General features: G+C 42.1%; 2 protein-coding genes across 5 annotated transcripts in view; one reads left to right on the top strand and one right to left on the bottom strand.

The window, feature by feature from the left end:
- Positions 1–26,908, bottom strand: part of lyrm2 (LYR motif containing 2) — an 85,320-nt gene that overhangs the window by 43,107 nt on the left and 15,305 nt on the right. The gene's annotated exons all lie outside the window — the stretch shown is intronic.
- Positions 1–26,908, top strand: part of ankrd6b (ankyrin repeat domain 6b) — a 52,806-nt gene that overhangs the window by 13,369 nt on the left and 12,529 nt on the right. For 2 of the 4 annotated variants that reach the window (XM_061051309.1, XM_061051308.1), the window contains exons 1-7: positions 9,258–9,275; positions 18,686–18,784; positions 18,903–19,215; positions 21,770–21,868; positions 23,647–23,745; positions 23,897–23,995; positions 26,722–26,820. In XM_061051309.1, the coding sequence (XP_060907292.1) occupies positions 18,949–19,215; positions 21,770–21,868; positions 23,647–23,745; positions 23,897–23,995; positions 26,722–26,820 (663 nt within the window). In that variant the 5' untranslated portion in view covers positions 9,258–9,275; positions 18,686–18,784; positions 18,903–18,948. Of the gene's footprint in view, positions 1–8,927; positions 9,276–18,685; positions 18,785–18,902; positions 19,216–21,769; positions 21,869–23,646; positions 23,746–23,896; positions 23,996–26,721; positions 26,821–26,908 lie in introns of those variants that run through there. The other 2 variants (XM_061051311.1, XM_061051310.1) reach the window with 1 other exon arrangement.

Genomic DNA, 26,908 nt, shown 5'->3' with positions numbered 1-26,908 from the left:
TTTATGTTGTGGATGACCGTTTTGAAGCCGAGCATTTTGCCTGTAGCCATCTTATTATCTTTTTAGCCAGAAGTGACCATATTTTGGTTGAGAGAATGGAGCTGGAGAGTTAGAAAATGTTGCTCGGTTAGTGAGTTGTGTCCATAGTTTCATGATGTTTGTGGTGCTAATTATAGCAGCCAACTCCTCAGACTTACTTCAAGTGGAAACAAACACTGAGTGAAAAGTTTGAAGGTCACCTTAGGCAACCACAAGTGAAATCCTCCACTGCTTTCTGGACTATTTGACTCAAAATGGATCATCATTTAATAAATGAACATCATTCTGTATTTAAGAAGATTTGAAACTAGAGATGGAGACCGAAAGAAAAGTCAATGTTTTATTTGTCTTTTAAAAGCGTCACACAGTGTTGATCAGAGGTACTAAAAGACTGCACTTAGATTTGAACACATTTCAGTTTCTCTTTATTGCATCCACATCTTAATTTTGTCATAATTTCAAGATAGATAAAAAAAAAAGTGGGTACACGTTATGATGTTAATGAGGAGCATTCAGTTAGCTGAGGCTTAAATTGTGACCCAGCACAAGAATATAGAATGGAAAATACAGTTTTAAAGGAACTAGTTCATAGGTAGTAGTTTTTGACTTTGACCATTAAGCCTGATTTATACTTCTGGCAGGAAGCTACACCAGTTAGCCCTGTACATACACAGAAGTGCAGCCTGAGGTGCAGCTCCTCAAAATTGTAACTACACCCTGGTAGCCTAGCGTTAGCCTTTGGCGGGCTTGACAAAGTGCAGTCTGAAAGCAAACCAAACCACTGTTGCAACATAGACCCTGAATCACACCGAGTCCACTAAACTTCCTCTGCTAAAGCGACCATATAGTAGTGTTTCGGTGAGTCAGATTGCCAGAGAAATGTGCTTAGAATGACAAATGTATATTCATTAAAATATCCATGTTTGGCACCAGCACTCATTTTTAATTGTATGACACTAATCAGGAGAGGGACATCTTTTCGTATCAATATTTTGTTCCACCCTCACAGACCATGGTGTAAGGTCTGATGAGCATTAATGATCAAATTTAGGGTTAGATCAGGAAATGCTGACCATAGGTGCTTTTGGCTCTTCAACTAGTCCATGAAAGGTGAGTGGGCAAAGAAACCAGACTCAGCTGATGACAGGTATCACAGTTTGAGATGCTTTTTCTTTCAAGGTTTGGCTCCACAAACCCAAAGTCCCTAGTGATTGTAGATGAGTTCGTGAGGTCAGAGATGTTTATCTGTGAGGTTATCAAAGCGGCCCCTCCCATCACAGCTGTTCCTCTCGATGAAGTCGGTCACATCAGCAGGAAGAGCGAGACTCAACACGTCAGCTGTCAGTCAAGACGCTCTGAACCAAACACTTCCGATACAGCTGATTCACTGAACATCCTGCAAAGAGCAACGTTTAATCAGATCAAGAGAATTACAGTCACAGGGTGTTTCATCAGTGTGTTCAAGGTTATCATCTTCTCTACAGTGAAGCTCTTTTAAAATTGTGCTGTGATCTGAAAAGACATAAAGTAACAGGCAGGTTGCATTCCAGTGAGGTAAGACCTGAGAAACCAGGTTTTTGACCTCAGACTGACCCTGAATGTTTCCCTCCAGGGCAGAGTGATAAAAAAGACATGAAGGACTCAGGTGTGGGCAGGTAATAGTGTCCTCTCTAAAACACATGTGATCCCTCCAGGAAGTAATCAGGTTTCAAGTGTCATTGGACACTTCGATCCAAATACACCGAAGAAAAAATGAGTAATGTTGTTTTATACTGCTGCTGAGGCAACTTGACTTCATGCAGGAAAGATTCTTGGGTTGGGTTAGAAACCGGAGGATTGCCAGTTCAAGTCCAGGTGCGGACCAAAATATTGAAGTCGGTCTAGTTGCTGGAGAGGTGTACTGCCTATAGGTGCTCTTGAGCAAGGCACTGAACCTCCAACAGCTCTGGTTTACTTCCTGTGTAGCAGCCACACTCTGACAGCGTCCACAGGTCCTGTTTGTTTGTGCATGTGTGTATTTCTGGCCTGTGTGTGAGAAGCATAAGCTTGGTATTTATGCTGAAGATGATGCTAAAGTCAGGGGCATATATGGCTATACTGAGATGAATGTCTCCTTACCTAAAAGCTTCTGATTGACACAGAAAAGGTGTTTCAGATAGAGGAGAGCAGACATGAAGTCTCCCAAACGAGACAGATACGAGGGGAGACACAACAAAGTGTCCTTGATTGTCGTATTCACAGCCAGCCCTATCAGTGCAGCTGTGACTGTCAGGCCCAGGAAGTGAACTACAGTAAGATACTGTAGAGGAGAGGTCCCCCTGAACATGGAGAGCCTGGGACCTCAAGCTTGACCTAGATCACACAAGTATAAAGTAATATTGTCCTAACTGGCGAGGCTAAATCCAACGGAGATTTCTGAACATCTAACAGAGATGCAGATTTCAATCACAGGAATTAGTGCTGTCAAACGTTCAATTTATTTTATTATTCTCATATCATTTAATCCTCCCTTTTTTTCAACAGAAAGAAGTGTCCTGGTTACATAACAGTACTGTTGTAAGGATTTAAGGGATTCCAAGAATTTGAAGATACAAGAAATGACAATCACAATAAGTCACAGTGATGTGGACTCTGTATTTTTATTTAGGATTAAAGCATCTAAAATGCCTTCATGCTCTTCTTATGTTAATGATAATACGTCAGAGATTCAAATGTAGACGACATTTTTTTATACTTCTTCGATCAGAATTATGTAATTTTTGTCGTTATTGTCAAGAAAACAGTGACATGTCTTAAAAACAGGTGCAATACTTGGATCATTTTTTTGTGGTTTATGGACCCACATGCACTTTTTTCTTAGATTGTACAGATTTGTTTTATAGGAAGCTTTGAAAACACTCCAAAAGTGACCTCACAATAAGCAGAAATCCCAATATGAGTACTGAATGACCCTCTTCCATCATGCTTTAACACTCAGCAGGGGTTTCTGTCTGTCAGTCGTGGCTGTGTACAGTGACACTTTATTCTTCTTTGTGATTTATTTGAAACATTGTTCTTATAAATGGATAAAACATGGCGTGTCTGTCCGTGTGAGAAAGCAGCAGCATGTCAGGAGCGAGCAGGTTAATAAGTGTTCTCAGACCTCCTCCTCCCTCAGCGAGTGAAAGGAGGGCTCGGCATTTCTTGTTGTTGAACTGAGTCCCGAGTTCCTAAAGTTTGCATAAAAGGCACGTTGCCTAGCTGCACGAAGAGCCTCAGTGTGACTGCCAGCCTGCTTTGTATGTGTGTGTGTGTGTGTGTGTGTGTGTGTGTGTGTGTGTGTGTGTTTGTGTGTGTGTGTGTGTGTGTTTGTGTGTGTGTGTGTGTGTGTGTGTGTTTGTGCGACTGAACCAGATTGTCTGCAGAGAATTCCCCCCTGTGCTTCATCGTATTCAGTTTTCAGCCAGCAGGAGGGAGTTTTTTATTTTTGATTTAAATGTTTCCATAGTGAATTAGCTCTCTTTTCAGATAAAGTGAATTGACCTCTGAGGGAGAGCGTTTCCAGGCTTTCTCTGGAATTCCACTTTGTGTGGTCTGAGTTCACACTTTTGGCAAAGTTTCAAAGAAGCTTGTCCAAAACTGTAACTGTATAACTGTCAGTCTAACATTTTGCAGATTGCAGGAGCACCTTTATATATTTTTTTAAAGATTGTCTGTACATGTTTGTGGTGCAGCTTTAAACTGCACTCACTGGAGCAGCCGTGAAACACAAACCCCCACCCCTCCAGCTAAACTTGAGCGAGCCCTTTCTTTTCTTAAATTCATGGAATGATTGAAAAGTTGGCCCATCCTCCCCGGGCACGTATTATTTGGGAATAAAATACTTGAGCATTCCTGGTTACAGACTAACTAACAACCTGTTTATGCTGCCATCACTGCCGCCTGGTGGGGGCTGTGAGGATACCTGAGGGGGTACTTTACGACCCAGCACTGGAGGTACTTTGACTTGATTATTTCTTGACATCATGTTTTTGGGCAATAATACAAATCTGTTTTGTGGAGAGTGAAGCTACAGACATTTTCACACCTAACCTGTTTTTGTTTGGTTAGAACAAATTTGAGTCTGTTTGCCAAGTGTGCTGTGAGCTGGAGCCTAGAAATAGAAATAGGCTAATCATATTCACCATATACATCCAATTAAAACCAGCAGAACATCACAGGACTCAACGCCATCTACTGGTTCAACAACTTATTTAGGTTTTTTTCCAGCTTATGGAACTATGGGAATTTTAATACCCAAAATTTCACTTGTCGTTACCACTCAAGGTGGCAAAACTTAGCAATGATTTTTGAAAATGTCCATGTCTGTAGATTATATTTTGGTATGATAGACTGAGTCACAGTAACCAGCTCACCACTGTTGTGATTGCAACAGATGTTGAAAACAGCAAGAGAGCTTAGGACGCCTCTGTGTTTATTTTTTCATTATATCAAAATGAACCTCCTCAGATAAGTCTTAAATGAAAAACAAAATAAAGAAACATTTACATTCTGCTTAATGTCGCCACCTAGCAGGGTAACACCTTAAACCGTAACACCGGCAGAGCATTAAAAGTCTATCTTGTTCATTCACTCACAAGTTTGTAAACTTCTGAGGTTTTTCATATTGTATGTATGAATACAGCTGATTCAGAGTGTTTGATGTGCTACGCTGAACTGGGAGACTGTTGGAGAGTAAAAAACACATCGGCCCTGAGACGTGACTTGGACCAGCTTTCAGTTTGAAATTCAAACTTTCCTCAGTGGGAGTGATTTGGCTGAGGAGCTGCGATGCACAGCCATGTTGGATGGCAGAGTTGAGATGAAGAACTAATGAGTTGGAAGTAATCCATCCCTCTCCGTGGATTTGTCCACGTTGCCCCGCAGGGCCGTGAATCAGACGTGTTGATGTCATCTGTACCATGTTATCTCCGTGTTTGCAGAAATGAAACACAGTCATTAGAGAGACTGTCAGCACAGATTAGACTCCGGGGATCCGATTGGGACATGTCTCTTCCTCTGCTAAGACGAGACGTACAATCAGTGCTGAGTAGAAAATGCTGTTCACTGTCTCTCACATCCTGCGTCTGTCTCAGGTTACCTGTCTGAGCCCATGTGGAAACAGGCGATCTGACAGTGCACACTTGTTTTATTATGTTAGCATCATCTCTTTGATATCGTTGAGGATTTATGGGAGTATGTTTCTTTTGATTTCAGTAAGAAGAAGACAGAATCCAGATATCAGGAGCACTTTTCACATGTTTTTCCTCGTGCATCAAACTAGCAAGTACATTAACTTTTATTGTCTTTTCAACCTTTTGGCTCTGATCTATAGAATCACATAAATGTTTACCCACTATAATCTGTGGATTGTGTGAAATAATCTTTATATAAAGTAAACCACAAAATATAGAAAATGGAAACATTAATGAAGTGCATCGAGGGCAACTGTAGGACGAACAGGAGATCATGTAAATAAACCCCTGCTTAATATTTTGGATACTTCCTCGTTTTTATCCCTTCCCCATTTCTTCCCGCATTCAGAGAACCCCTGGACCCCACCCCTCGATGTAAGTAGGATGAGGAAAATATGTAGGATTACTAGTCTACACATGCAAAGTAGCTTGAAATACGGGGCTCCAGTGGCCTGGTGGTTAGTTTGTGTGCTTCATGTTCAGAAGATGTACAGTAGATCTTTAAGCGGCGGCCACAAGCTCAAATCAGACCTGTGGCTTCTTTTACTGCATGTCATTCCCCCCTCTCTCTCCCTCGATTACCACTATCTACTATCCACTATCCTGTCTCTAATCAAATATGAAAGGCCCCAAGATACATCTACAAAAAAAAAATCCACATATTGAATAATAAGTATTTTTTTAATTATTATTTTTGCATTGAGGAATGTAAATATATATTAAAGATTAATCTTAATTGGGGCAGATGGCCTAGTGGTTATGTCGCACCTCATGTACGGAGGCTATAGTCAAACACATTCCTGTATAACCTGTGGCTCCTTTCCCACATGTCATTATCCACTCTCTCTCCCTGGTTTCCTTCTCTGTCCACTGTCCTCTCAAACAATGACAAAAAGCCCCCAAAATACATCTTTAAAAGTAAAAGAAGATTATCTTCATTTAGTAAATAAACTGAAACCCTTCCTGAACACATCCACCCTGTGATTCAGTGTTTTTTGGGATTAAGTCAGAAAAAAATCCAAGTTCTTCCTCAGGAACTGTGCAGGACGGTCTTGATGAAACATGTCGACGTCGTAGTGACAGACCTTTGATGTTCAGCTGCTGGATTCAATCGGATCTTGTGTTGTGTGTTTAACTTCTCTTCAAAGATAAACTGATTCTCCTCCGTACACACTGGTGGAGCTCGAGTGGAGCACAGTGTGTGTAGATCATCATCATGTATTATAAAATGTTATTTTATACCAAAACACATCGTCAATAAAGAGTTCTGACAGAACCAGTAACATGTAATGTGGTGTGTTCATGTCAGGACGTGCTCACAGCGTCTGTCTTCACTCTGATATGATACTTTATGACTCTGGATTAATACCTGGTCATAAAAAGACATTTGACATGAAAGAATCCCACTTACCCAGACTGAACATATTTATGATGCTTCAAGCTGACAGGTGTTTCCATCTGCCCGTTTTAGCTGTCGTCTCTCAGAGTGAGAGAGACGAAGATGTTGGGACTTTTTCAAAGGGCAGCTTGGAGGGAAAAAGTGAGAGCACATACAACCCAGAGAGAGGGAGGTTTTATTTGACATTCAATCAATTTTTAAATACATAAATGTATGTTTAAATCCACTGAGTCTCACATTAAATGTCAGTACTTTTGTTCATTACAGTTTGTAAACACAACATTCAAACTGGGCCCTTCCCCTGATCGCCCCAAGAAACACATTTACTGCTTATACCTTCACTCGATGCATGCTAGCACAAGCTGACTGCTGGTGTTTGGAACCTGCCTGTCCAACCAAAAGCTGTGCAATTCTGCGTCCCCGGGTAAAAGCCAACACAAGGTTCATCCTCTTCTTAGAACGAGCTGCGTTTCGCCTCACTATTATTATATTTTTCCTTCTTTGCTGCTATATATATGTGTGTCTAATTGGCCTAATTGAATTGTGTCCAATCAATGAATTGTATCCACTCCTTAACTCACCTGCGCGCTGTCATTGGCTGAGGGAAACTCACCAGCCCCCGCCCAGAAACGTGATGATTTAGTGGCCTTACTTTTGTATAAGTCTATGTTTTATGTTTTAGGAAAAAAGCTTCTGTCTCCATCTTTAAAGTTTTTTTGTTCCCAGCTCAACACCAGCTCTTCAGGCACACTTTACCAGAAGTCTGAAATTCAAACATTTTATTCTCCACATCAACAGAAACAACAAGTACAGGTACGGGTACATGGGTATAACAAAGTTAGCTTTTTGGGAACTTTGGTATCTCTACCAATGAGTTTCCCCCCTAGTGGTTAAATAAAGTATATCTGATGCTGATAAACAAAAAAAGAAAGTTAAGGATTTGAATCATCAGTTTAAATGCTTGAACTCTTAGTTTAAAGAAACATTATTGTGTGAATTAAATATTCTGTTTGGCTTTGTCTCCCACTTGAGATGTCTTAGTGCAACTGCATCGTAAAACACACGTAGTGCTGTTCCGCCTCCCCCTCGTAGACCACATGCTGCTAAGCAGGTGTTCTATCAAATAATGCAATCCATCGAGATGTACTACCATACGGCTTTGTGCTGTACAGGGAGCATTATTTGATCTGGAACACGTATAGCTTCTGCTATCGTTTCGCGCTATGGTAGCATTTTGGACAACGTAGCACATCTCTACAGAACACCTGCAGAGATGTGAGAAGCCAAACAACCACATCAGCTGACAAGGTGCAATATTTCCTCTTGTCTGACTTCTTGATCGGCCACTCTCTCTTTTCTCGTCTTAGCTTCATCCATCATCCTCCTCTTCCTCTTAGCCTCAGTCTTTGTATCAAACAGAGACGGGCTAGCTGTCTGCGTTGTAGCTGAAGGCTGCTGTGTGAACTAGTGCCAAAGTTACATACTGCTGTAAACGGACTCCCTGTTGGAAGTTATTGTGCTATTAACCTGACGTTTAAAACTACTACTCTGAAAAGAGAAAATGATCATCCAAAACAAAACATTCAAATATTCACATCGAACAGAAAAATCAGATTCAACAGACACACAGTTTCACTCTAACAATGATCACTTTCAGAGGAGCGCAGACTGAAGTGCTGTTACTCTCTCCAAGTCTCTCAGAAACATCAAACCGGCATTGACTCTCAAACTCAGAGAATTAAAAAGCTTCTACTTTTGACAGGCGGGATGATTTCACAGCTCAGCTTTGAGCCCTGGGCCTTTTCATCCTGAAGGTTACAGACAGTCATTCACAGGAGAATGAAGCAAACCGGGAGATAACTGGATCTCTGGAGAACACTGTGAGATGTCTTATTGCATTCCACAGATCAGAGGTTTTTGTATGACACCTCGATGCCTGTCTGTCGATGTGTTTTAATGATAAGAAATCCTGATATATTTGAGGCTCAGCTGCTCTCCTCTCCCTGTGGTCAGACAGACACTACAGCAGTGTGTGTGTGCTCTTTCAGGGTTTTTTATTTCTCTCTCATAGTGTGTGAACTCGCAGCAGTACAGCCGGCTCTCTGACCAAATCTGACCCCACTCTTTTTGGCTCTCTTTGCAGGATTATTTCAGTGCAGCTCACATGACTCCACGAGGGCCGAACGTGGGTTTTTAACAACCTGGACAGTTGGGATGTCAGACCAGTCCTCCCTGTTTTCCTGTTTTCACTCTTTTGTTTCCTGTTCTCTTCCCAGCTGCTGAGAGGATGAAGGGCAGGAACCCGGGCGGTGTGTGGAGTTTGTAGAAGAAACAGAAACACGGGGCGACTCCTCTCCAGCTCGTCTGTCCGCAGCAGAGCTCACCATGAGTTAGAAACGTCAGAGACCCCGTCACCGCCGCTGCCTTCCCCCCCCCCCCCTCCCTCTGCCGTCCTGAGCTCCGTGTCTGACTGACAGCAGCATCACTCGCCCCACTTCATGATCCAGCAGGATGCCGCTGAGGTCCTCGCACTCTCCGAGCGCCTCCTCATAGCCTCGCACAAGGGACAGGCGGACAATGTGGTCCAGCTCATCAACAAGGGAGCAAAAGTAGCCGTCACCAAGGTGAGTGAGTCGCCCCGAGAGTGGTAAAGACAGAGGAAGCCCTTTGACACATTTATCTTCATTTTATTTCTTGGTCTAAAAACACTTGCGACAAAGAAAGGCAGTGCAGGCTGGTTGGTCATGTCTTCAGTTTCAGTTTCAGTGTCTTCAGCAGTCCTGAACGCATAAAGCAGGTTACACGCTGAAAGATAAACTAGCTGACTTTGGGCATGATTCCTCTCTTTTGAAAAAAACAAAGCGATGTCCTGATTCTTTTGATGGTTTTTAAAGATTATCTCCCCAGATTTCCCTGTGGTCGGAGGTGTCTTAAGATTTATCCAACCACTCTCAGAAGAACATCTTGAGTGCACTGATTTCTTAATGTAATTATTAATGATGTTAAATATTTAAGGTCCGTTGATCCCGCTATGTGGGGGGTCTTTATCTTGTGTTTTATTTTGAAATTGACCAGATGCTCTATGCGTTCCCTTGTCTGACTTCCTGTCTGGGTCAATTCGCTCTGTTCAGCTTCACGCCTATCGCAACAGGTTCTGTTGAAAAATGGACTCTGTACGTATTTGGAGCCCAGTGGCCCCGCTGGCTGGCACTGGAGACGGACCACAGTGTGTGCAGTGGAAACATGAGCTCCAGATTGTGCGGTGTGAATTGAACAAGGATCCTGTGGAAAATGAAGATTAAATTTGCAACACACAGGAGTTGCTAGTCTACCACTGGCTCCATCAGTTGATCAGCATCTCCAATATTGATCCTAGTTTGAGCACGTTTCTGCTCGTGGAGCTTATTAGAAACATGCAGAGGCTTTTTAGGTCGAGTACGATCACTTCTATCTGAACCACTTCTCTTCCATCCCTGCAACACCTGTTGGTTTGTTGTTTGCCTGGCAAACTGAGGGGCGTCCAAAACGACTATGTGGGGGTGCCGTCTACAGCACTTCAACATAACATGTTTCCTTAATTTCTGATGATATAGTAAGGTCATTTTATTGTTTCATTCAGATATCTTACAGATTGGACCTTTAATTAGATTCAGAAAATATAAAAAGTGGAGCTTTGTTTAATATTACAGCAGAATCGGGGTGCTGGTGGCGCAGTGGTTGGTGCACGCTGTGGTTGGTGCGCGCTGTGGTTCCTTCAAGCGGGCGGCCCAGGTTCGATTCCCACCTGTGGCTCCTTTTCCCGCATGTCATTCCCCACTATCTCGCTCCCTGATTTCTGACTCTATCCACGCAGAATTATGAGTCTGTAGTTCAGTAAGACATCAGATGTGTTTTTGAGTCATTGTGACGTAAATCGTTTCTCATGCTCTGTGAGCTCATCTGTGTGTAATTAAATCAATTAGACACAAAATGGAGCATGAACGTGTGAGCAGCACTGGAGCCGCTAACATATGAACACAACCTCATCATGTTTCAACACTCTGCTAATGAGAATACATTCAGCTGCTCTACATTCAGCCGAGAGGATCGTGTACTGCCATGTTTTCACTCATTTGAAGTGTTTGAGGAGTCAGTGGAGCTGCTCCAGGCTGCCTCAGTGCTGCTGTGTGTGTAACACTAAAATATGCTTTAATTACTCTTCAGTGTGATCACACAGGCTGGATTAACTTAAAGGGGACATATTGTGAAAAATCCACTTTTAGTGTTTTTGAACATATATTTGGGTAACCTGAGTGTCTACAGACCCACAAAATGTGAAATAAATCCATCCAGTCCTTTGAAGTCTTGCAACACAGAGAAAAGTGCTCCGTTTCAAATTTGATCTCCTTCTTATGTCACAGTGGGATTCTGGTAAAAAAAAAATCCCCTCCCCTCCCCTGGTATCTCCACCCATGGACTCCACCCCCAGCCTAGAACAAAACTTTGCGCAGGTCCGCCCATTTTTATTCTCGCTAGCGAAGGAGTGATATAAGACAAATTCTGAATTCAATTTTTTTTTTTTACGATAATACGCTTTTGGGCTACTTGTCATTTGAAATGTTATCATTTGTACAAAGGTGAAACAAAGCAAATATTTTTGATATTTAGAATTTAAAATCTTGACGATTACGTCACAAAAAGGTGTGGTGGAAGCCGTGTGTGACTACAATAAGTGCGAGAGACGAGGGAGGACAGTAATAGGTGGACAGTAGTGGTGACCCGCTCAGGTGTGCAGGACAACTGTAACGCATCTGACAGTTACAATCTGACCTCCAGCTCTCACTGAAGAATATACAACCCATGCTGTCCGCGTCTCTTTTAATGTTTTTGTCGTCTCTCTACACAAAGCGAAAATAAACTCTGTTGTTTACATGAGGTCATGTGAGGTGGTACATTCCTCCGCTGGGTAAAATCCTGTAGTCTGTGATGTGCCAAGGTTTTCATATCTTGTAGTGTGCATGCACGCAAAATATCTGTTAAGATTCCCCTTATGTGTGATGCTGCCTTATTTGAAAATAGGAAATGCTTTTAAACCTTCTGTAGTGTGAGATAAGTTTCTTTATGTTATTTGTAATATTCCTGAAATTGTGTGTTGAATAAATCTAGACTCTTCTAAATCACAAATTGTACCTTCCTGCACCTTTAGGAGTGAGCTGCAAGGTGCAGTGGTTAGCACTCTGACCTCAGGTTGAGGTTCCTGGTTCATGGTCTTTGGGTGTGGAGTTTGTAAGTTCTCACTGTGCATGTGTTGGTTCTCTATGGGTACTCCAGCTTCCTCCCACAGTCTAAAGACATGCTTGTCCAGCGTGTGACGCCGCCTTTCAACCAATGACAGCTGGGCTCATCTCCAGCCCCCCCTGCGACCCTGAACAGGTTAATTGGTATAGAAAATGGAAGGATGGAAAAACACAGTTATTGGTTCACTGCTTCCTTGGCTGGTTGTTTGGTTCGTTTTATGTTGTGCAAATATTGTGTAAGATTCTCGACCATCAACTTAGCACACAACACAATGATGTGAAACAATCTGAGTCGGTTTCGAGGCAAGAATAAGAAATTTAGTGGAGATACTTTGATTGGTGTGTTTACCTGCAGGGCTAAAAGGAGCAATATGTAACTTCAGTGTTTAACCAGCCCTGCGTCAGTCTTTCCTTTCTGCATTCTTACCTCTCTCCAGTTCTGTCTGAACCACTTCACTTGCCTGCCTCCATCTCTGAAACACCTGTATGGTGGCCGTTTGCCTTTCAAACCAGGGTGCGTAGATATCTTACATACAGTATTGGTCTGTTACAGTCGTTACTGCCTGTTTCATGGTTGCTGGCAAAGTAATCTACTTGAGCAATTACATAACTTGTTGTACCAATTTGTCCCTCTAGATGTTAAATATGTGATTTTGAAAATACAGAACACACGTTGAATTTCCTAAAGTTGAGTCTGTACTGCAGTGACTTTGGTTTTCATCCCGTCCAGGTGTCATCCTCTCTATCTGTAGCTCTCTCCTCCTTTTCCTGTCCATCTCTCTCTCTCTCTTTAGCATGAAGGTTAAAAGGAAAAAAACAATAACGAAGTCACAGCTGAGCTGCCGAGTGAACAGATGGATCATTGTACAACACACACACAAACACAAACACACTCACACACACTCCCCTGAGGTCTTTCTTCATTCTTTCATCCGCACTCTCACATCTTCTGAAACACACCGAGGTTCAAAGGTCACAGGAGCAGTGCACAGGATGTGATGTAACACTCCTGTGTGACGGTTCGGTTCAGTGCTCATCCAGAACAAAGACGGCGATGTCAGAGGTGCAGAGGTATTTATAGAGCAACACTTCCCTGTTTGAGTCAGTCTGTTAGAGTCAGTGTATCAGACTGAACAAAGACAAAGAAGACTTTAAGTCACTCTTTGTAAAATCATTTGAAAAGAGAAAAAGTGACAAACATGAAGATCATTGATCAAGATGATCAAGAGATGTATTTACAACTATTATAAGCAAGAATTAAGTAAACTATACACCAAATAAGATCTTAACTATTCACTACAAACTATACAGGACATTGAGACATATTAAGTGGCAAGTTGATTTTAAAGTGACCAGTTATAAGATAAAGTGAGAGAGATGAAATAAGTGGGCAAACATAAGCAATAATATCAAAAATAAACACCTAGAAATAATGTGAAATGAGTGACAGATTCCAGGGTTTGTCAGTGTGACAGCCTCTGTGGGTTAGGGTGATGAAGACAGACTGTAGCACACACTGCTGTTGTACAGTCTGATGGCTCATCATGGAGAGGATGAGAGGAGTTCTCCAGGATGGCTGTGATTTAGTCCCTCATCCTCCTCTCAGCCACGCTCTCCAAGCTGTCCAGTTCCAGGCCAACAACAGAGCGTACCTTCCTCACCAGCTTGTTGAGCCTGCTGACCTCACTAGTCTTGATGCCGCCCCACCAGCACAGCACATCAAAGAAGAGGGCGCTGGCCACCACAGACCGGTAGAAGGTCCTCAGGAGTGTGTTGAAGATACTGAAAGATCTGAGTCTCCTCAGGAAGAACGGCCTGCTCTGTCCCTTCCTGAAGAGACAGTGATATCATACCAACACAGACATCATAACTCAATACTAATAAGAGATTAAATAAGGACAAACAGGAAAATGAGGATTATAAGAGGAAACAGAAACGAAAAGAGAAACACACAAAGCCGTGCTGAGCTCTGTTTGTGTTCTTTCTGTATCATGTGCTTTCTGTTTTCTGTTCTGGCTCTGCAAACAAATCTCTCATGACCACATGGCATCCTATTGTCACAGCTAGAACAACATTGTGTGTGTGTGTGTGTGTGTGTGTGTGTGTGTGTGTGTGTGTGTGTGTGTGTGTGTGTGTGTGTGTGTGTGTGTGTGTGTGTGTGTGTGTGTGTGTGTGTGTGTGTGTGTGTGTGTGTGTGTGTGTGTGTGTGTGTTTGTGTGTGTGCGTGTGTGTGTGCTGCTCACTCTGATGGTTCAGTGTGGACCGGCTGTATTTTGGCGTTTTGGCAGGAAGCCTGTATAAAGCCTTAATCTGGGATTTAAAAAAGGGGGCGGAGCTTCATATGAAACATTCCTCTGTTCACAAAGAGGAATGTGGGAATATTTCTTTATCGGCTGAAATGATGAATGAACTGTGACTGAGAGTATAAACAGACGTGAAGAAAAGGGAGGATTAAGGAGGAGCTGAGATGGAGAGGGTAATTAAAAGAAATGTACAGAAGAAGACAGGATGGAGGTTAAGAGTTCACAGCTGGGTTCTGGGATTGGAGAGGTTAGAAGTAGGAGTGTAAATCTCTCCTTTACAATACGGTCCGATCCGATGCTCTGGAGCTACGATGATTAAATTAAATACAGAACGATTCAGTGCAATTCCTCTCGGTACGAGTCCAAATTGATAATTGTATCAAAGGAGAAAACATTTTTTAGCCAGTGTGTCGTTTCAGAACAACATGTCCTTCAGTTTATTACTTTGCAAGAGAATTGGCCGACTGTCTAAGCAAATATTCTGTTGATGATGTGAAGAGTCTTTATCACACACACCTGTCCAGGTTTCTCACTGAGAGCTCGGCGGGGGAACAAATCACTTTTGTTAATATTTCCGTACCCTCATGTATCGACCTGCACTGGTCACACAAGATTCCCTCCTGAGCAGCCCGTTAAAGTTTCCAGCCTGTACCCACTGTTTGTTTTTGTTGTTTTAATATGACTTTGCATGTCCACATTTTCAACGTGGGCACCTGAAAACACACTGCAGTGAGTGCAAAACGCAGCATACTCACTGCCCTGGTACTTTTTGAAGGAGGCTGTAACTTTCCTACAGGTCTTTGGAAAACGCAGACTTTCTTTTCAGTACGACAGCTAGCCTACCTGTTGTTACTCAGCAGGTCCTGTTAGCATCACAAGCTAGGCTAACTAAGCAGTAGCCGCAACACTGGGATTGATTGACACATGTAGAGACAAATCAGCGTTGAACTTCGATTCACAGTGCATTAGAGATGTTCCTCTACTGGTTAAAACAGCAACAGTTGGCAACAACATTGACTGACATCTATAGAGACAAATCAGTGTTAGCACAGTGTGTTGTTTGAGTAAGTGTAACCTGTGACATGGACTGTTCGAAGCCTCGATATATTAATGTTTGGTAGGTATTTGTGGGTACTCGGGACACAGAGCATGAAAAGGAAACGGTCCCGGTCAAATTGGGACGTATCGACACCCTAGATGGCTGTCCTCTTAGGACCTCTGTAGTCAGGGATTGAAAGAGTCTCTCTGCTGGTCTCAGACCGGCTGTTCACCTGAACTCGCCTCGTGGCTCCTCTCCAAGTCAGGCCCACTGAAACTCAATCTGAGGTGCACATAAATGGAGGCAGAGCCGCACCCAAACAAAGCATGAACCTCCTCAGACAACATGATACCTGAGGTGTAATGGGGCTTGTGCTTCTGTGTTACACACTGTACTGTATCTTTACACTGAGTCCACTCGGATTAACAGAAATCATCTGGACTAATGTTTGAAGTTTGAATATTTCCCCTCATACTACTACAATGTGCCTTGTTGTGAAGTGAATCCTCTCAGAGAAAAGTATTTTAACTTCATCTGAAAGGGATGACTTCCTGCTGCTTTTTTTTTTTACTTGTTACCCTCTGTGCTGATGAACAAAGCTTCATTAAAAAAAAAAAAGGTTAAAGCGAGTGCTGCACTGTCTAAAAAAATGAAGAGGAATCAGGTGCTCTTCAAGGATAAGGGACAAAGGTCAAATAGCTAAAAGAAATAAATCACTGTCACTGTTTATAGTGTGATGTATTTATTTATCTAATAAAAAGAACACACTATAAATCACATTGTTAGACATTAAAATACACAAATAACACATTTAAACAACTAATGTTTTTGTCAAGGTTACCCACTAACATGTCTGGGAGATGTGTCCGCCTACAAGTCATTTAACATCCTCCAATGAGAGCAGCCCGTTAAAGTCAGGGTTGGTAATTTTCTCCAGATTCACTTTTTTAACATTTTGGTGGAAATTGTCTTTAGGTCCTGACAGAAATTAATAATTCATTTGCTCTGAAAAAAGAACGAAGACAATCCATCATCTGTATCAGTTGTAATCCTGTAAAAACTTCGACCAATGTCTGCCACGAGGTACCAATCTGATGAACCAATCACACGCCTCCCTGTCTCCCTGCTCCTTCTCTACTATCTCACAGTTTATACTGTGAGTCTGTCGTTGGCTGTTGTGAGTAGTAAAATAGTCTGTTTTTTGTATGTATTCTGATAAAGTTTAGTGTTTACTTACCGCTGAATGAGACATGAAACGCCGTAGTTTCTAAACAATGCAAGTGATGAGCTGAGGTCCTCTTCTGGAGGAACGGCACTCGTGCATGTAAGTGAGGGGCGTGGCTTTTAATGGAGGGGGTGGGTGTAGAAGGAGCACTGAGGGAATGCTACTTTCAAAATCATGCTAGTTTTTGAAAGTGAGCAACCCTGCCTTCAAGTTTTAGTTTTTTGTTTTTTAGTCATTCCAAATAAAGGGAGCAGCAAATTTAAACATCTTTTCCCCCAGTTCAGTTCTGACCTTAGGAATTGACGGTGAGAAAATGTCCTCACAAATGTAAGAGCGTCTTGTTTTTCTTTAACACACAAATCCCAGAACAAGGAAACACTTAATATGTAGAAGAACGTGCTTCTCTTCATGATGTTAAATTTAAGTTTATTTCTGTGTTTCCATATTTACATGACGATTGACTTGATTTAATCAGGATTAAGTTAGAACTATCCAACGATGAAAACTTACAACATCTGTACGAGCCGATACAACCCAGTGTTATTTCTGCTCCGTCCTTTAAAACCTCCTCAAGGTTAAGTAACCGCGCGGCTCTCAGGTCCTTATATTGGCAGGATGCAGAGTTTATCCTCTGCTCAGCTCACATGAACAGCTGTGCACTCGTCTCTTAAACCCAGCTGGATTAAGGACTTGTTTGTTTTCCCTCGACTCATTACTGAGACGGATGGTTCTCTGCAGCAGATTGTCTTCAGTCATGCCATCAGTGATGAGCTCTGTTACCTACTCTGCAGAGGTCTCCGACTCAGCGGCCTGTGGTTCTGTGTGCAACACAGCAGGGGTGGGTTTCTGTTTCTACACTCGTTGTTGTCTGTTCACTGTTTCATTTTCATTGTCTACTGATTGTGCTGTGCATTAGTGATGTTTTTGTGTTTTATGTCTGAGGGATCATGAAGTGTTGTCGCTGTCTGTGTCAGAGTCTCCACTTTTAGTTGTGTTTGATCGCTGTAGAGAAACGCTGTTAGAGGACGTTTTTAAGTCTCATGCCTGTGCGTCAAAGGGACGTCTTAAGAACGGCTGCAGGGGAAATCTTCAAATTTAACAAAAACATCCACTTGGACTCGGGGAAGAACTGATTTGAATTCAGGGGTCAAAGTCAAATATCACTTTTAGCTCACGTATGTCTGATTGTCCTGAACGGGTTATCGCCGGTATATCTGGAGGGATCTGCTTTTAATCTGTTGGAGACACCATCTTGGTTCAGCGTTAAGTGGTCTACACCTTGTGCACCTGTTAGATCTGCTGTGGTGAGAAGACTCGACTGATAATCACCCGTCCTGCAGAGAAACAGAGAGAGATGTTTCGTGTTATTATGTTCATCCTGTTAATGATTGTGGTGGAACCTTTCCTGTTGGATGTAGGTTTCTCCTGTATAATTATTATAGGGTGTTTAGGGGTATTCATTATTTTAAATACAAACAAACTCCACATCCCAGACAGACTTTCTTTCTTGGTAATCATGGCTGGATGGAAACTTGACTTATCGGCGGAGGCGTACAACAGAAAGACTAGTGACCCTCAGCCCCCCCCCCCCCCCCACCCCACCCCACCCCTCCTGCCCTGTTTCACCAGTGAGTGTCTGTGAGACGGAGAGCGGCAGATGAGTGCTGATAAACATCTGAAAAACTTGATTCTGCAATTAATTTAAAAGTGGCAACATGCATCTCAAAGTTGATCCTGTTTGTCTTTTTAGGCCAAAGAAAGTGTTTTCTTCAGTTTAAAAAGTCTGTCGGTTCGTCTTCAGTTGCACTTGACATTTTGTCCTTTTGCCACTAGAATGACCGTCCCTGAGGGGCCGTTTCACTTCCTCTACATGGTGGGCTTACAGTTAGAGAGAGAGAGAGAGAGAGGGGTTCATGTGACGAAAACATGAATGAAACAGTTTTGAGCCTCTGAGTGAAACATGAACAAACTAAAGAAGGCAACGTACTGTCCTTGTGAACACAGAGCTCAGAACAACAAACCCAGAGGGGGTTTGACTTCACTCTTTTTTTAGGAAGTCATTACTCCCAAAATATATTTTGTTTGATTTATATTCAGAATGTTGCGTATTAAGCCTTTACACTGGAGTGGTAGTTTGATTGTTGTACGCACTTTACTGCATTGTTGACTGAGTTTTGTCTTGTGTCCACAGTATGGCAGAGGCCCCCTACACTTGGCCGCCTACAAAGGCCACACTGAGGTTGTGCGCCTCCTGCTCAAAGCCGGCTGTGACCTGGACATCCAAGACGACGTGAGTACATCCATCCGACTGTCAGCTGCTGTTTCCCGTGTTTTATCCACTTCTAGCTCAAACTTCAGTCCTCATTGGTGATTTCCACTGTAGAGCTCCTATTTTTGCTTTTTTTTAGATCCACATTACTTTTTCTATTCTAACACAAAGATAACGGTGGTCTAATGACCTCCAGTGGCCTTGAATGGGACTCTTTGGACTGCCCCCTTGTGGGTTTGCCCTCAGGATGCAAGCCCCCCACAGACAGTGATAACCAAGATCTCGGTCGTTGCCAAATTCCCTCTCTGTGGTCAATGAGCTCGGCAGATCGCTGCAGTGCATCCTCCAGGACTGCAGGGGGCAGGAGGTGCAGACTGAAGCAGGAAGAGGAGGAAGAGGGGAGAAAGAAGAGGGCTGGGGAAGAGCCTGGCGGATCAGGGAGAGTGAAGGAGGTTAGCCAAACCTGATCCTACTGACCCCCAAACCTTCCCAAACTCCCACTGCTGCTGTGCTGGGTTCAGTTCTTATCTTCCCCTCTCCTCCTCCTCCTCCTCCTCCTGCTCCTTCTCCATCACTGCTTCTTCCTCCTGGGCTCTCATGTCACCCCTCACCTGCTGTCACTCATCACTAATCTGCTCGGTGTTCAGAGTTTCCTTCATGGCTGAGCATTCATGTGCGCTGGAGCTTTTCCTGGGACTGTTCACTCACTGCTTTCATTTTCTCAAACACACCACTGTTCACCTTTAACAGCAAACACAGCTGTGAGGACCTGCTGTGGTTTAACTGTGTGGGGACATATAAACATTATTACTGATAGACTCAGTGAAAACCCTGCACGACCGAGGGATACATGATGTTTGTTTAAAGTGTAAGTCTGTTGGACCTGGACCCTGAATTATTATTTTTTAATTTTTTTTTACATATATGGGGGTACAAATTGTGAACTTAGGCTCTGTTTAGAGAGTTTGTTTACACGATAACGTGCAACGTTTTGAAAACGGGTTCCAAAGTGCAAACTTTACAAAACAGCACCATCTCCATCATGATAAAAACTGTCAATACACAGTTCCTCTGAAAACAGAGAGAGAGACGTGAGAGACCCTTTCCTCCCTGCAGAAAAAATAGTGGTCTAAAGTATACCTGTGAGACGTCTTTTTTAAGGTGGAACAGTTACTTATTGTGGCTTTAAAATGATACACTAAGATTATTAACACTGATTTACAAAGTACATCCATCCATCTTTGTGTAATTTTAAAGATAGTTTGTGTTAGAATAAAACACAACCAGGTTGTTATTTCCAGTCTGTGTGACGCCTTGAACTGTTAGAGGTTGAAGCTCTGATGTAAAGTCCTGGTTTCATCTTTGTTAGGTTTGTTTAAGTCATTACCTCAAACTTCTGGGCCTGGTTGTTCCAAAGTAATCCAACATTATTAAAGCTGTCAGATAGGATTCAGTCTTTAAATTGGGTCGATCAGGTTCACCATTGGGTTGTTTAACAATAAAGGATTTGCCCTCATAGAATATTTCACCACAAAGCTTCATTATGAAATGTTACGTTAGGACTATCAGCTTTAACGTGTAAATCATGATGTCATTAAGGGCAGAAATTAATGCTTTTTTTAAATCTCATGCCATTTTGTCCATTTAGTCACCGTGAGCTTCTCGTCGTAGTCACAGTGATGTAAAAGAAGGACACTTCTGCATCTCTGAATGTTTCATTTCTCTTTAACAAACTCTCAGACAGCTCAGCTGACGAGTCCAAAGTAATATCCACCTCATGACATCACACATTGACCTTTTCAATCGTTCCTTTGAGCTGTTTGATGTCAGTTATCCATCTGTACCAAGTTCCTTTTTCCATAGTTAAGTTAATTTTGTAATCTATGATCTACCGGTAGTTCCTTGTTTTCTTTCAAAATAAAAGTGTTTTCATACCCAAACAGGAAGTGAAGTACATTTAGCTTAAGTCTGTAAAAAAACAAAATAAAAGCACAAAAAAAACTGTTTTGAAATGTAAATAAAGACATTTCAATCATGCGATTGAAAATGCGATAAATCCTGATTAACTATTCAAATTCAGAGATAAATTAAAAAATTGTATCGTTTGACATGAAATATCTAATTGAAAGCAGCTGTAAGAATCTTTGCATTTGGGTGGATTCTGGCGCCCCCATGTGGACAGAGCATTTAGTGTGAAGTCCCCATAAAGGCTCTAGGGATCTGGATTTGGTAATCGTTAAAAGTCTGTACCTGGATCAGGGGATCATATCCACTTTAGAGCTGCTATATCTGATACTTTGTAGAAAAGAAGTCGGTAACCAAAACATCGGGTGATTCAAGGGGATCATTTTTTTGAAGAGTTGGTGAAAAAGATCAACTATATTCAGTTTGTTAATATGAATTTCATAATTGATATCAAAGCCCACTAAAATAATCCTCAGAGCTGCTGATATCTGGAGGGTTCTGGGAGTTGCAGTCATTATGTTCATGTTTTTTTGTTGCATGTTGCTGCATTAATTTGCACTGGGTGTGGTTTACAAAGAATTACACTTTTCGCTGTGTTGTTGATTTTTTTTTCTCTAAAACATACAAAGTAGTCTTGTGGCCTAACCAAACTGCTCCAGCTTTGTTTTGTCTGGCACCAGAACTACTTGATAAGGTTTATGTAAAGATCCTTGTTATAGTACACACAGTACATCAACACTGAATATTGAGTTCACAGTGGACACACAGTCTTCGGGTCGAAGGTCAAACAGCATCACCAAAGTGTGCACTGACAGATCCATCCAAACCCCGCCCACCAGGTTTAAACCCCGCCTACTACAGGGAGTCCTGAATGTTTCTTATTTAATGTAAAGAGTTTATTGTGTGTGTGTGTGTGTGTGTGTCTGTTTGTCTGTATGTGTGTGTGTGTGTGTGTGTGTGTGTGTGTGTGTGTGTGTGTGTGTGTGTGTGTGTGTGTGTGTGTGTGTGTGTGTGTGTGTGTGTGTGTGTGTGTGTGTGCAGGGCGAGCAGACGGCACTGCACAGGGCCGCCGTGGTCGGAAACAATGACATCATCAGCGCTCTCATCCAGGAAGGCTGTGCACTGGACCGACAAGACAAGGTGCAGATCAATACACAAACACACACACACACACACACACACACACACACACACACACACACACACACACACACTCACACACAGTGTAAGAGCTGTGTGAGAAACATGGAGTTTAAAGCTTCAGGAAGTCTGCATTAAAACATCTGATAATGGCAGAGAAACGCTCATGCCTGTAATCTGCTTAACCTCAGAGTGCTCGCAGTACAAAGAGAAACGGCCGACAGAACGGGGATTATAACCATGAACAACAATGTCAAAAGTCTTTACGTGCTGAATAAAGTGAAATTAAAAGTGTATTTTAGTGGATACTCAGAAATAATCCAGATGTAATAAATCCCTTTTCCACACGACTCCTTCACAGATTACAAATAATCACTCATCCTAACATCATGTTATATGTTCAAATAAAACAAATCACTCAGTTAAATACACAATGATATCAACAAACAATGTCACTGAAGAAGAAGAAGAAGAATGTAGGATTAACTGTTTGTTGATATGAGAATGGACGGATTATCACGACCACAGGCTCTGGACACAAACTCGCTTTGGACCCATACACATGCAAATATCACACACACACACACACACACACACACACACACACACACACACACACACACACACACACACACACACACACTGCTTGTGCCCTCCCCACACACACAGAGTTTGTCTGCAGAATAAGAGAGGCCAATCCACAACCACACAGCACGTATTCCTTTGAAATTATGTTATTTATTATTTAATAGTTATTTAACCCTGTCTGGGTTCTTCACAGAAAAAAAACTAAATGATGGAACGTTAACTTTCTGATGTGCATTATGATCCTTGCACAATATTAAGAGGTAAAATAGTCAACTCTCTCTCTCTCTCTCGCTCTCTCTCTCTCGTTGACTGTCCCTGAGAAACCACAAAAAGAAAGATGATGAGATGAAGTCCAATATCTTAATAGCAACAAAATACATATACTACTAATCCTAAATATTAAAAAACATAATAAATCTTAAGACCAAGACCATTCCATTGGCCAGGACCCTGCGCCCTTGCCCACATTGCCTGTGCAGTGATCCGCTTATGGATATGAGGTCAGTTTAGTTTAGAACATGGTGCTGTAGTGACTCTTTTGTCTTTGAAATAAAGTTTCCTTCAAATATGGATTTAAGTTTTCAGTTAAATTTGAAATCAAAGTCACAATATTCACCATTAACTAGTTGCTTATTAGCATGCTAATTAGTTGCATACTGGCTGCTTAGTAGTCATTATTAAGCTCTTATTAGTACCTTACATGACCATAGTGTAAAGCTAATAGGACATTAACTACTGTAAGAGTTTGTCCTAAATACCATCTTAATCACTGCTTATTGGCAGTAAGTTAAGAAGTTGTTGAACATGAATTGTGATCCTGATATGCTTTGCTTATGGTTCTTGTAAGGTGAAGTAAGCAAAAGCATTTTAGGATTATAATTCATGTTCATCAACTACTTACTATTTAGTAACACATGAGGGATGACCCTCTCTCCCACTGGGCCACATCCGCCCAGTTAGTGCAAAGTGTCTGGAGTTAAATATTCACATAATACAGAATAGAAAGAATAGAACAGTCAGAGAAAAGTAAATGTTATTTATTGATTATTAAAGAAAGAATAGAATAAATGAAACTCAGTCATCGAGAGTTTCCTTCAAATGTAAAGTGAGGAGGAGCATCACTGAGTGTTCACATGAAGTCCGGGCCGTCGCTCTGCCTGTTGTTCAGTTTTCATTCTTCTTTTTGTCAGGATGGAAACACAGCGCTCCATGAGGTGTCCTGGCACGGCTTCAGTCAGTCCGTCAAACTGCTGGTGAAGGCCGGAGCCAACGTACACGCTAAAAACAAGGTCAGTCCACACATTCTCACAACAACAACAACAACAACAACAACATCAACAACAACAACATCAACAACAACAACCAAGGCATGGATTGAAGATGTTTGGCCAAAACTGATCCTGATGAAAGACTCTGACTCTGTCCTCCATTTCTCTCCAGGCTGGAAACACGGCCCTCCACCTGGCGTGTCAGAACGGTCACGCTCAGAGCTCCAAAGTTCTCCTCCTGGGAGGCTCCAGACCCGACAGCAAGAACCACGTAAGTCTGCAGCAGAGTCGACATGCTCTTAATTACTCACTAACACGAGGGCCAGGGAGGATTCATGTGATGCACCCAGCAGCTCCCTGTTGTACACTGGTGTCTGTCAGCCTGCCATTAACGCTGCATTATTCATTATTTATTTATTATAGCATGACAGGTTTGAAAGGTGAAAGATGTTCTCAGTAGTCATGCTCTCATCAAGATCCATCTCCTGACTCTCTTGAGTTCAAAGTTTTCTTTTGTGTTTTTTCTTGGTCACAAACTTTCTGTTTAGGTTCTCTCTCGTGGCTCTCACTGAAGTGGAGTTATTGGATGAAAACGATGAGCTGATGTCTTTTGAAGCAATAATATGTACTTTTTCCACCTTAAAATAGTCGCTTCAATGGTTGATTTAATAGCACGATAACTTTCAACAGTGAGAATGGTGTCTCTGTCATGTCCACATAGCGGCCCAGCAGCCTGTTTACTGCAGTATGTAACTGGCAGCAGGTTGAGGTGATCTCCATCAAGAAGTGCGTACGGCTTTACAGTACTATTTTCACACAGCAGCCTTCAGTTATATTAAGCAGTCACTTAGCCCGTCTCTGTACTGTTTGATACGATTGGATACTGTGATGTTCAATGAAACTCTACATACAGTATCAGCCTCCATTTGAATGAAGGTAATTCCTGGTTTCCTTGATCTTACTATATGATCAGACATTATGAAAACATGCTATGTTGAAGTGCTGGCTTCTCTGACAACAATGCAGCAGTCAGTATGTCCTCCTTCTAACTTTAGATTCTGGTCCTGAATGCTCTGGATTTGTTTGGACCAGAGAAGATAGACGGTTTTTAAGGCGCCCCCAACCGGCCGTTTTGGATGCCGCTTGCTTTGGCTGTTATGAGACCAGTTATCCCGACAAACCAACAGGTGTTGCAGCGATGGAATCGATCAAGAGAAGTGGTTCAGATAGAAGTGATTGTACCCGACTAAAAAGCCTCTGCATGTTTCTAATAAGCTCCACGAGCAGAAACGTGATCAAACTAGGATCAATATTGGAGATGCTTTTAAAAATGGAGAGAGGTTAGAACACAGAAAGGTTTACAGACCCATGCAGAGCTGGATAAACACTGAAGCTTCAATGTCTGAGACATGACAACCTGCATGCACATTGACTCTATGGAGGAGAGCGGAGCTTTCTTCGATGATTTGAATTTGGACTGCAGTACCCATTTAAAACGCTAGGTGTCAGAGTTACATTTTGCTCCTTTAACCTTGACCCTATTTAATTTTGACATATTTGGGGTCTAAATGACGAACAAGTACACATTAATGTCATATTGCCTCAATAATTTGCTTCAGCCTGCAGCAGTGGAACACGCTGTCATGGCTGTAATGTCATTGTGACTCCTTCACTGCAGATTCCAAGTAGTTTAAAATACATAACATGTTCCAGTAGTTTTCATTTAACCTGAAGAGACAGGAAACTTGAAGAGAAACAAACTCGTACCTTTACTTCTTCCTCTCTTGCTCACATTTCCGTTTCACCATCCAGGATGTCGTCCTGCTGTGTACTGAGCGCCCACACGGCGCAGGACTCTCTGAATTATGAAACACTGTACGGTACATTTGCACTTCAAACATAATGTGCAGCCTCATGGGGAAACTTGTGTTACTCAGCGAACACACAAACAGGAGGAGCTGGTTGTTGACTTGTTGTTGTTGTTGTGGGTCTGAGCTGGAGCTTGAGTGCTGATTGTTGGAAATCACTGACGAGTCCTTCATGTTTAAATTAATGACCAAAAGTCACTTTGACAAGATCTAAGGACGCAAAATCTTCACATTGTTAAAAGATGACAATAAGAAATGAACTTGGCTCACTATTGGTGTTAAATAATAAATGAAATCACATAAAAAGATTCAGAGCAGAAGCCAACATCCTGATATTTTGACTGCTGAGTAATCTCTACTTTATCCCCTATATTTCAAAGTAACAACTTATTAATTACATTTTAAATGTCACATATTACGCAAAATACACTTCACCATGTTTCTCTAACATTAACATGTGTCCCTAGTCTGTCTACAAACCCCCAATGATAAGAAAAGTTCATCCTCTCCTTTTTCCTGCTCCACTTTTCAGAAAATGTGTGCTCAAACAGGCCGTTTGGAGATCTTCCCTTTGTGACATCACAAAGGGCAGTAACCCCTCCCCCAGGTGGGTGACACTCCCACAGCTAGGTGTTTGTTCTGCTCTCTGAGTCTGCCTTCTTACTGTAAACAATAGGACATGGAGCGAGAAAGACTGAGACACATCCCCTTCCAGAGAGCGGGCGTGGTCAGACACAGCTCATTTACATATTTAAAGGTACAGACACAGAAACAGCCTGTTCTGAGCAGGGCTGAAATAGAGGGGTTTATAGGCATGGCGGCTGTGACTCAGAGGTATTATAGAGTTGGTTGTCTCTCAACCAGAAGGTCAGGGGTTTGATCCCCAGTTCCTGCTGCGACATGTCTGATGTGTTCTTGTGCAAAACACTTAACTCCAAGTTGCTCCCGCTGCTTCGTCGGCGGCATATGAATGTGTATGAACAGTTTTGATGTCACTCTCGATTATGTTGTAATTATTTATAAATCTCCATAGTTCACTTTTGGTTATGATTTATCCTTTAAATTGTTTAAGGTCGAACGGAAGTACAATGTCTTGTAAAATATCTAATCTTTACATTTGTTCATCCAGGTTGGGGACACGTGTCTCCATGTCGCTGCTCGGTACAACCACCTGCCGATGATCCGCATCCTGCTGGGAGCGTTTTGCTCCGTTTCAGAGAAGAACCTGGTGAGTAACTGAAGGATGGGAAATTATCACCTATCACCAGTTATAGCGAATACTCTAAAAGAGGACATATTATACCCCATTTCCACCT

This window comes from Labrus mixtus, chromosome 12 (assembly GCF_963584025.1).
Source record: "Labrus mixtus chromosome 12, fLabMix1.1, whole genome shotgun sequence".
NCBI classification, from domain to species: Eukaryota; Metazoa; Chordata; class Actinopteri; order Labriformes; family Labridae; genus Labrus; species Labrus mixtus.
Note: the sequence above shows the minus strand (reverse complement) of the source record. Positions and strands in the feature narration are given on the sequence as shown.